The 11581-nt window shown below is 34.2% G+C and overlaps 1 protein-coding gene across 1 annotated transcript; it reads right to left on the bottom strand.

Moving 5' to 3' along the window:
- Nucleotides 1-9939: 9939 nt before the first annotated feature.
- On the bottom strand, nt 9940-11150 carry LOC149878181 (uncharacterized). The gene is made up of 2 exons (XM_090072499.1): nt 11081-11150; nt 9940-10934 (listed from the first exon to the last, which is right to left on the bottom strand). The coding sequence occupies exons 1-2, from the start codon at nt 11148-11150 to the stop codon at nt 9940-9942; spliced, it is 1065 nt and encodes a 354-aa protein (XP_089928625.1).
- Between the last annotated feature and the right edge of the window lie 431 nt (nt 11151-11581).

The following is an 11581-nucleotide window of genomic DNA, read 5'->3' as shown; positions in this document are numbered from 1 at the left end:
ACATTTTCTTGAATGCAAAAAAGAAGACGAAGAGGAGGAAAAAAAATTCCAAGAAAGAAGAAAAAAGTTTCCTTCACTGTTAAAAAGATGAGAAGAATCGTTTATTATGAACAAAAAAAGTTGAAAGGGACAGTTTTTTTTAACGAAAATTTGAATCATCCTCCTAGAAAGGTGCGTTCCAAATGCGAAATATTTGCTCAAAGAGACATTAAGCTGAATCGTTCATCAAAACAAACGATTGTTTTTATGTTTGGAATTAAAGTGGACAGCGGGATGGCTTTGGTAAATTTGAGGCACGGTTTGAATTTAAAGCTGAATTATTTTAGTCACTTTTTGCTTTATTCTAAATTGGTGGATAACGTCGTCATCGAAATTTACAACAGAAGCGACAAGGACGTCGTGATAAAAAAAGGAGAAAGTCTTTGCCTCGTGAGCTTTATTTAGATTACATCTCCGTGGAAAAGAAATTTTTTTATTTTTCCTTAATAAAAAAATGGATCAAGAGAGTTATAAAAAATTATATCCGGTTATTCCTTCTGCTCCTGCAGATGAAGGAGGACACGTTTACCGTCTTCAAAAAATAAGCGAAATCCAAAAAGAGATGGATAACGAGAGGAAAAAAAGGGTTCATCTTAGCAAAAAGTACCATCGCGTTTTCAGGATCATTTTGAATGTGGACAATACGATGCGAGGGCTGTGCATTGTTTTGGGCGCAACGGGAATTGGGCTTTTGTCAACCTTTATTGCCAGCCCAGTGGCGATTGCGTGTGAAGGCGTGGCTATTGGAATGGGTTTTTTATCCATTGTCGGAGGTCAAGTGAACAAAAAGATGTCGTTGAAAGCGGAAAAGGATGAAAAAAAAAAAGTGTGTTGGCCGAGTCGAAATTGAACACGATCAGCGAGCACATTTCGAAAGCGTTAATGGATGGAAGAATAAGCGATTCAGAGTTTCAGTTGATTCTTGGCGAGCTTCAAAAATTTAAAACCATGACGGAGGAAATACAATCCAAAAACAAAAGCAACATGGACGAGTTGGCTAAAGAATCGCTGATCCAAAAAGGTCGAGAAGACGCCATACAAGCGTTCAACAATTTGTTTAAGCAGGGATCCACGGCGATGTAATCGGAATCTTAAAATTTTTTCTAGCGTATTTTAAAAACCATGCACTTTTTTAAAATACAAGACCCGAACAAAAGGTATGAAATTGCGAAAAAAATTAATGAAAGAAGAAAAAGGACTTATCAGAACAGCATCAACGACAACATTTTGGATGCAGATTTTCAGACTGATTTGAGCAAGCTGTACAAACCGCTCATCGAAAGCAACGAAAAGCTGATAAAAAAAATAGAGACCAAAGTGGTAGAGCCTGTTGATGAGCCAAAAGAAGAGTCTATGAATTTAGGTGATATTTCAACTAAATATTTGAGCATGTTCGACAAGGAGGCTTCCAATTGAAGAAAAAAAAGATATTTTGAGGTGAATAAAGTTGGAGGTAAAATGTACATTGGAAAATCGGAAATGACAGTGGACGGAAATGACATCACTGTTGGCGGAGAAAGCTATAAGGGAACCGAAGGCCTTTGGGACCTTGTGATTAAATTCTCCAAAAGAAGTCACTGAGGAAGATTTTAAAAATTACAAAAAGGTACTCATAAACACTGGTGCTATAAATCACGGACCCACGGGAAGCAGAAAATTCAAACAGATCATTGCGCCCATTTGGGAAAAATTTAAGAGTGAAAATAGAGGAAAAAAAGGTTCGGGAGTCGTCATTCTTCCAAGCGATCCGGATGCGTTGGTGGAAAAGCTTCAATTGACCGTGGCTGCTTGTCGTGCGGGAAATACGGGATCGAGAAATGAGGCCGTGAGCATTTTCGATGAGCTGTTGAGACAAAAAAAGATTAGCAAAAACCAGTACAAATCGATGATGAAGAGCATCGATGGATAAAAAAAATTTTTTTCGCATGTTAAAAAATGATCATTTACAGAAACAGATATGTTAAGAAACACGTTGTTGGAGGAAGTGGAATCTTCGACACGTTGCGAAATTTTTTTAAAAGAGCGGCTGCGTCTGGCGCATCGACAGCAGCGTCGACATTGGCTGGAAAAATTGCAAAACGCGAGTTGGGAAAAGAAGCGATTACGGCAGCAAAATCTTCTGGAAAAGAGCTGGCTTCTTCGGCGATTGTGACTGCCAGAGACGTGGCCGTTGATCAAGGAAAAAAAGCGTTAGGAAAAGTTTACGACAAGATGGGAACTCCGAAACCAACCATTCAAAAACCCGTCGTTGCTACAAAACCTCCCGTCGCTCCAAAACCAGCCCATTCAAAAAATCCTATTCCGCTCACTCAAAAAAGCAAAGGCATTATTTCTGGAATGGTTGCAGCTCCAACGATTAACAGTGATTATTCTTCGCTCGGGGGTTTTTTGCGGTTGTCCAGGAAAAACGCCATCCGAATCCAAGACCTAGTAAAAATATCGCAACCAAAAATGGGAAGCGGTCTGAAAATTGCATGATGATCCAAAGACCAAAAAATTTTTCTTCTTTTGTATAGAAAAATGGCAAATTACGATGTTTTAGACATTACAAAAAAAATTATTGTTGATGAAACAATTGAGAGACATGAATTTCACGAATATGAACCGATCAGCACCAATTTAAATACGCCCGGGGAGATAAGAATCAACATTGAGCAACAAGATTTATTCACGCGATGGAACCTCCTATGCTGATGCGGATGCGGTTTCTCTTGCAAACAACGGCATCATGCACCTTTTCAGTCAGATTTCTTATCAATTGTCAAATCAAGAGATGGAAACCGTATACAGCCCAGGTCAAGCTAGCACCATGCTGGGTTTCCTGAAATATCCGGTGGAGTTTCAAGGGGGGGGAAGGAATGAATCAACTGTGGCAAAGAGACACCACTGCCCTTGCCGATCTTGCAAATAACAGCGGTTTTAATCAAAGGCAAGATTATATCATTAAAACCCTGCCGATAAAGGCACATTTTCATTTTGCATTCTTTTGACTCACATTTTTGGCTTTTGCGAAGATTAAGAAAAAGTTCTTTACGGATTCAAGCACACCGTGACCCTTGTGAGAAAAAGCGACGTTGACGCGATTTTTAAGAGCGCTGAAACAGCCGCAGGAAAAGTGACCTTGAGCAAACTGTCTTTGTTCATGCCTCATGTTACCCCATCTTTTATGGCAAAAAACAACCTTTACAAACTGATCGAGGCAAAAGTGGACGTGCCGTTACCGTTCAGATCTCGACAGTGCGACACCATTGCCGTGCCAGTGTCCAATACGTTCAGTTGGAGGTTGAGCACTAGATCTGCAAGTTAACGACCGAGGTACATCATTGTCGGATTTCAAACCAATAAAGACGGAAGTCAAGATTTAAACCCATCCGTTTTTGACCACTGCAATTTAAAAAACATGTACGTCACCTTAAACAGCGAAAGGTATCCTGCCGTCGATTACGACTTGAATTTTAATAACAACAAATTTTCGAGGATTTACAGGGATGCGTGCAAGTTTGACAACAAGATTTTTGGAATCAGCGAAATTATCGCCCAGCCGAATTTGACAGCGCTGAATTACAGGTTCATTTGCCCTCTTTTCGTTTTTGACGTGAGCAAGCAACCCGAAAGGTTAAAATCGACCGTTTTGGACGAGCAAGTTAAAGCCACTTTTAACGCTGCCGTTCCTGCAGGCACTCAAGCCTTTGCGATCGTCATTTCTGACAAAGAGTTCCGAATCAAATCCGACGGAAACAAAATGAACGTTATTTACTAAAGTGCGGAGCACCCCCGAAGGATAGAAAAATAAATTGGATCCTTAATAAAAGGATGAATTTTACAAAAAAGGATTTGAAAAATTTACTTATCGAAAACGGCGTTTCAAAAACGTCGAAAAGCAAAATGGGTTTGGCGATGATTGCGTTGGAAAACCATTTGATCAATAAAAACGCGATGATGGAGGACGTCAAGCCGATAGATTCAAAATACGAAAGGCTCCGTTTGATCCGAAACAATCCCGTAACCATAAAAATGACACACGCTGAAACGGGGAAAGTGATCGAATACGGATCCCTTTACAAAGCGATGAAAGAGACGGGACACGGCAACAATTATTTGGAGAAGCGAAACGGTAAAGTCGATGAAAATGGATTTAAAATAGAAATTTTCAAATAAAAATGACGTTTCACCCGTTTTTTCTGGAGTGTAGCAAAAGAGAACCTGATGCGGTTAAAAAAAGACAGCTCTAGGCACTTGCGTTTAAGGCTGAAAGCGGTCCGTTCAAAATTCCAAAAATTTACAGCGATGAAAAAAGAGACGAGCTTTACGCGATTTTGTGGGAAGAAAAAGAGGATGATTTTTCGCGAATGGAAAAAGAAATCAAAGAACATAACAAGGAATAGAGCAATTTGAAAAAGCGAGAAAAGATGAGAGCGATCGACAGACACGTTTTTGCATTGGACTGCGATTTGGAAGAAAAGAAAAAAATGTCTGGAAAAATGAAAATGGACGTTCTGTTAAAAAAAATCGAAGATTTTCCACATCCAAAAATTTGCTGAAAAATAAAAAAAAAAAATTGAATTTGAGTTAAATAAATTCCAGCGAATAAAAAAAGATGGGTAATAATCAAAGTAAATTTTCAAAAGATGAATTTTTTGGCGGATATGAATTTTACAAGCCAAGTGATGAAAAAGAAGAAAAATATATTATTCATGGCAGAAAAGAGTTGCCATTGAATAAATTGGGGCGCTTTCATCGAATAATTTTTTATGAAAAGCGTGAAGGACAGTTGGAAGAAGGTCTGACACCCACTTTTAATTTAAGGGTTTAAGATGTGAATTTTTTAAGATCCCGATTACATTGCCATGGAAAATCTTTGATTTTTTAATTCTTTTTTAAGAATCGAAAAAGTTAATGAAAATGAAAGATTTTCCAGTGTTCAAAATTGTCCACATCCAAAAAAAAAATTGAATTTGAGTTAAATAAATTATTTCCAAATAAAAAAGATGACAACACTGGAAATAAAGCAGATAAAAAGAGAGATGGAAGAATCGAGAATAGAAATGGAAGTAGCGAGAATAGAAATGGAAGTAACGGAAAGATGGTATACAAGAGAGATGGAAGAAGTGGAAAAACGGATTATAAGAAAGATGGAAAAAGCGAAAAGAAAGATGGATATTTTTGAAAAAGAGGAAATAGGGACAAAAGAAGCGAGAAGGCTGTTTGAAATAGATATGAAAGAAGCGAAAAGAAAGATGGAAAAAGCGAAAAGAAATTATAAAAAAGCAAAAAAAATGTTAAAATATAATTTACCGGAACACGATTGAAGATTTTGCGCTCCTGCTGCTTAAAATTTTTAATTCTTTTTTTCGAAGAATTGAAAATAAAAAAAGATGACGCTCGACGTTGATGAAAAAATTTTTTTTTTGCTGAAAAAAATAAAAAAATTGAATTGAAGAAAAATAAATTCCATCGAAAAAAAAGATGGGCGAAAAAAATGATAGTTATAAAATTTTGGAAAATGTGATAGTTATAAAATTTTTGAAAATTCTAGCAAAACGGATGAATGGTTTAAAATAAAACAAGAATTGAAAAATTTGCGAAAATTGTTAGGTTTGCTTAGATTTAGTAAAGAAATGCGAAAAAATTTGAAAGAGAAAATTTTTAAAAAATTGGAGGAGGAAAAGGGTGAGTTGGAGGAGGAAAATCGTGGTTGTAAAGAAAGAATAAAAAATATGAAAAAAAATAAAAAATTGTTGGAAGAAGAAAAAATTGAATTGGAGGAAGAAATTATTGAATGGAAAGAGGAAATGAAAAGAAACAGAAATAAATTGTCGCAAATAAATAAAAAATTAAAAAAATATCAGAGAATGAGAGAGGTAATTAAAATGAAAAGATTGATTGAAGAAAAAATAGGAAAGTTGGACGATGAACAAATGAGAGAGACAAGTAAATGGTGTCGGTTGAATGAAGAATTAGAAAAATGAAATGGATTGAAAAAATGATTCAAATTTTTTAAGGTCTTTGGATCTTAAAAAGTTACTGAAAAATTTAAAAAAGTTTCTGAAAATAAAAAAAATGAATTTGAGATAAATAAAATCTTTCCAAATAAAAAATGCATTACAAGAAAGGTTTTGAAAGATTTGCTGGTTACAAACGGCATTACCCAAACGGCAAAAAATTTGATAGCTTTGGCACTGATCGCGTTTGAAAACCATTTGAATAATAAAGACGATTTTATGGAAAAGGTGAAAGAAAAGAAACCTGTTGGGAGACCGAGATTGTTTGAAAAAAAACCACCAAAAGAAAAGAAACCTGTTGGGAGACCGAGATTGCTTGAAAAAAAACCACCAAAAGAAAAAAAACCCATCGATCCAAAATGGCAAAGACTTGAAAACATAAGAACCAACCCTATCACCTATAAAATAACCCATGTTGAAACGGGAAAAGTAACCGAATATAATTCTCATTACAGATTAAGAAAAGAGACGGGGCACTATTGGAAAAATTTTAATGAAAGACACGGACTTAAATTTGCTTAAAATTTTTTTTATTTTTTTTCAGATAAAAAAAATTGAATTGAGTTAAAGAAATTTTCTTTTGTATATAAAATGGAAAAAATGACTGATTAAAAATTTAAAAGAGATGGCTAAAGACCGAGCCTTCTGTTGTGATCCGCTTAAGCATATAACCCTTGTATATGTTTATTTATATATATTATTTTAAGATAAGTCAATAAAGATATTTTTATACAACTTTTAATATAACGCGAATTCTAATCTCCTTTAATGTCTCTATTTTCTATTTTTATGCACGTTTTTATAATGTGTTCCACCTGAACGCACTTACGTAATTTGTATTACATAACTACGTAGTTATCATTCTCAACAGTTCCCCCTGTTTGGGAAAGACTTTTCTTATCAGATTAGTAGATCTTGATACTTAATGATAAAATTTCACAAGTCTATGATTTCGCTTGGGATACGATTTTCTATCAGCTTTTGTTCTTTCGTTATCATTAACTTGTACTTCCTTTTGTATAAACTCATCAGGTTTTAAAATCTTTTTTATAAATTGTATGTTACGCGCCAACTCGTTTCCTTCTTCATCTACTACAATAACTAAACTTTGCCTTCTTTCTTTAACTATGTATTTCTTGTTTAGATATTTTGAATCTAGTTTTCCTCCACGTTCATGACGTTTTACGAGAACCTGGTCTCCTACTTTAACATCATATCTCTCCTTTGCGTTGTGTTTCTCATCAAAGTATTTTTTTACTTTTGCATACTTCTTATTTTGACTCTCTCTCACTTCTTTATCGTATGGTGATTTTTCAACTATTATTGAAGGAAATTTATTTTTGATGTTTCTATTGAATAACAATGTGGCTGGTGGTTTTCCGGTTACAGCATGAGGAGCACACCTATAATTTCGAAGCATACATTGAAGTTCCTCTCTCCAGTTTCTGCCCATAAAGTGAGTTGTTTTTATTGTTTTCGCTATTACTTGCATGAATCTTTCTACTATACCGTTTGCTTGCGGGTATCGTGGTGTTATTTTAATATGCTTTATATCAGCATTTTCAAAATACAATTTTAAAGCCTCACTTTGAAATGGTGGACCATTGTCACTTCTTATTTTGTTAGGATAACCAAATATATAAAACAGTCTTTCTAGTTTATTTATGATACTTGGCGCTGTTGTGATTTTCATTATGTCAACAAATGGGTATCTGGAATATATATCTTCTATAACAAATAAATACTCTCCTGATGGTAATGGTCCAAATAAATCCATTGCTAATTCATCCCAAACATGTTCTGGTAGAATTGACATTTTAATTGGTTCAGGACCTGGCATGCGTGAGTTGGCCTGACATCCAAGACATTTTTCAATATGTGATTCAATATCACTATTCATAGTGATCCAATACACTTTTTGACGCAATAATCCTTTGCATTTTTCAACACTTAAATGTCCTTCATGTGCAATTTCTAAAGCTCTTTTTTGAAGAGACTTTGGTAAGACAATTCTTGTTTCTCTTAATATAATCCCCTCATGATCAGTTAACTCATTTTGAAATCTACGATATGGTTCCAATATTGGGTTGTCATGCCATTTACCAGACACTAATGCATTCTTTACTGCAACTAAACTGATGTCTCTTGCTGTCTCCATTTTTATATCTTCAATTGATATTGTTTTGGGTGCCATTTTTGTCACTAAAAAGTTTACATAAGCCGTCACTTCATTTTCATCTGACTCATTGGGTACCTCATTTGGGATACAGTTTCTGGATATAAAGTCTGCAATGTTCTCTTCTCCCTTCTTATACATTATGTCAAAATCATATGCCTGCAATTTGATTTGCCATCTTGCAATGCGTGCATTTATTTTAGAACTGGATGAAAAAATAAACTTGAGCGGTTTGTGGTCCACTACGACCTTAAAGTTTTTTCCATACAGATACAAATGTAATTTTTCAATTGCCCATACCAAAGCAAGAGCTTCCTTTTCTGTAATGCTATATTTTAACTCAGCTGCTGTCAGTGACCTACTTATGTAGCAGATTGGTTTGATTCCAATACCTTCTTTTTGTAAGAGTATTCCTCCTATAGCATGATTACTTGCATCAGTAATTAACTGTACTTCTTTGTGCGGATCATAAAAAGCCAAAACCGATTCACTTGATAATTCATGTTTAAGCATATTGAAAGCATCATTATGTTTTTTGACCCACTTAAATTTTGTATTTTTTTTTAATAGTTCACGTAATGCTGTTGTTTTTTCACTAAAGCCTTTAATAAATCTTGACACATATGTGCATAAACCCAGGAAACTACGAAGCTCACTTAAAGTTGTTAGTGGTCTTGCATTCTTGATAGCCTCTAATTTGTTTGGATCAGGATTAATACCATTTTTGGATATTTCAATACCAAAATATTTTATCTTCTCTTGAGCAAAAATGCACTTTTTTTTATTTCGCTTTAAACCTAATGCACGTGTTTTGATAAACAATAATTCTAACTTCCTTAACAAATCTTGTTCATTTGATGCATATATTATAATATCATCACTAATAAACTTTACTCCATCTATTTTACCATAACTTTGTTCCATCGTTTTTTGAAAAATCTCGAATGAATTGTTAATACCATATACTAATCTTTTGTGTCTATAAACTCCCTCATCTGTCTGAAAATTTGTGATCTTTCTGGACTCGACATCTAACTCTAATTGAGTATAAGCTTCTTTCATGTCTAACTTAGCAAATATTTTTGAACCGTACATCTCATCTATTACGGAATCCAATGTAGGTATTGGGTATCTTTCGCGTTTAATTGCTTTGTTGATGGTTCTAGCATCAAGACATAATCGTACTGTTTTACTTGCTTTTGGTACAATTACAAAATTACTAATCCATTCTTGCGGTCCTTCAACCTTTTCAATAATGTCAGCCTCTTCAAGACGCCTTAGTTCTGCTCGAATATCTTTTCGAAGGTGATAAGGATAGCGACGTAAATTTTGTGCAACTGGTTGTATGTTTTCATCTACATGCAGTTTGCATTGAAAGTTTTTTAGCTTACCATGTCCTTTGAATATATCTTTATAATCTGCAATCAACTTTAATAAATCATTTTTGAATTTCAAAGTCACTTTACAATTTGCATCAAAATAATGCAAACTATTATCTTTTTGATTTAGTGGAGATTTAATTTCATCATCAATATTTTTACACACATTAAAGTGCTGCTTGGTTTCATTTGATTTAGCCACTGAATTTACACCATTATCTTTGTTGAGCACAAAGTTTCCATTTTCATCAATTTTTAAAATATTCAGCTCCTTTGCCGTTTCAATTCCCATGATATTTCCAACATTATTTTTATTTACAACATAGATTTTGTTGGTAGTTATTTAGTTTTTTGTTTCAATTTCAGCCTTTAAACAACCTATCAACTTTAAAGGCGTTGAAGCATAGGGAAATATTACTGTTGATGATTTTTTTAGTAATAAGTTTGGATTGTGGTTTTTAATCCTTTCAAAAGTGTTTTTGTCAATCAAATTCACACTAGAACCTGAGTCAATAACCATTTTTATTATAACATTTTCTACCAGTACATTTATTGATTTTGTTTTATAGGATTGCCCTCTTTGTTTTGAACTAAATGTTAGGGCAAGAGCTTCCTCTAATTCATTTTCTGAGCTGCTTTCACTTTTGTTTTTATTATTTATCTCTTTAACTTGCTGTATTGCCCTGTAAGGCGTTTTTGAAAAACTTCTGCAACAAATGGCTAAATGATTTTTCTTTTGACATTTATAGCATGTTTTTCCATTAGCTTTGCACTCTTTTTGATGTCCAATAAAATATTTTTCCCCACATCGAAAACATAACAAGTCATTTTCTCTTTTACCTATATTTTCACTTTGATTACTTCCTGATTTTAAATCTGTTGCTTGTTTTTGTCTTCTGGAAAAAGTTAATTTTTTTAAATGATCTACCACATCACTCTCCTCTGTGAATTGATTTGTTTTCTTATTTGACATTTCTTTTGCTTGTTGTTTTGATATTTCCATGTTGCGACCTATTTCAACACATTTATCAATGTTTATTCCTCTATCCTTGAGAAGTTTTTGCTTCAGTTTCACAGATTGACATTCTGATATAAATTGATCCTTTACTGCCTCAGCGACATCTGAAAACGCACAATACTCGGCTTGTTTTCTTAACCGAGTAACAAAGCTCACAGTACTCTCCTCTTCATTTTGTTTTATGTTCTTAAAAATATATCGTTCATACGTGATGTTTTTTTTTGGTTTAAAATATTGATCGAGTTTTTCACACATTACATTGTATTGATCAGTATCGTTTCCTTTTAGAGTTTTGTATATTTCTTTTATATCTTTTCCAGCTAAGTGCAACAATAATGCCTTTTTTTGCGCCTCTTGCGTAACTCCTGTTGCCAATATATATATATATCAAAATCTTCTCTCCATATTTCCCAGCGTTTATCTATATTTGTTGTGTCATTTTTGTTTATAATAAATTGTTCTATACCTGGTAAATTACTAATTGCTTTTGCCATGTTTTTATCTTCGTCGCCAATTGTTGTGATCCGCTTAAGCATATAACCCTTGTATATGTTTATTTATATATATTATTTTAAGATAAGTCAATAAAGATATTTTTATACAACTTTTAATATAGCGCGAATTCTAATCTCCTTTAATGTCTCTATTTTCTATTTTTATGCACGTTTTTATAATGTGTTCCACCTGAACGCACTCACGTAATTTGTATTACATAACTACGTAGTTATCATTCTCAACACCTTCAAAGGCTACTCAGAAATGAGAAAAGCCGAGCTCATTGAGGTTATAAAAAATACAAAACCCATCATTGCGTATGGACCCACGCCAAGGCCGATAGGTCGTAAAAGACCGTTGCCTTTTCCTATTAGACAGACCCCAGGTCCGAGGACGCGTGAAAGGCTGACAGATCGCAAAAAACAGCGTGAAAGCCCCGTTTTGAAACAAACCGTAGTTAGGTTTGTTCGAC

This window comes from Hydra viridissima, unplaced genomic scaffold (assembly GCF_058129835.1).
Source record: "Hydra viridissima isolate aposymbiotic clone 2 unplaced genomic scaffold, HvirCarnegie_v1 scaffold_15, whole genome shotgun sequence".
Taxonomy (NCBI): Eukaryota; Metazoa; Cnidaria; class Hydrozoa; order Anthoathecata; family Hydridae; genus Hydra; species Hydra viridissima.
The sequence above is the reverse complement of the archived record's forward strand: the minus strand, read 5'-3'. Positions and strand labels throughout refer to the sequence as shown.

What these genes read in the sequence shown, in the direction of transcription:
- LOC149878181 (XM_090072499.1), bottom strand. Translation starts at nt 11,150, where the DNA reads ATGCTTAAGCGGATCACAACAATTGGCGACGAAGATAAAAACATGGCA. An exon ending in AGCAATTAGTAATTTACCAG is followed by an intron (nt 10,935 to 11,080) that starts GTATAGAACAAT and finishes TGTTGCACTTAG; the next exon opens with CTGGAAAAGATATAAAAGAA.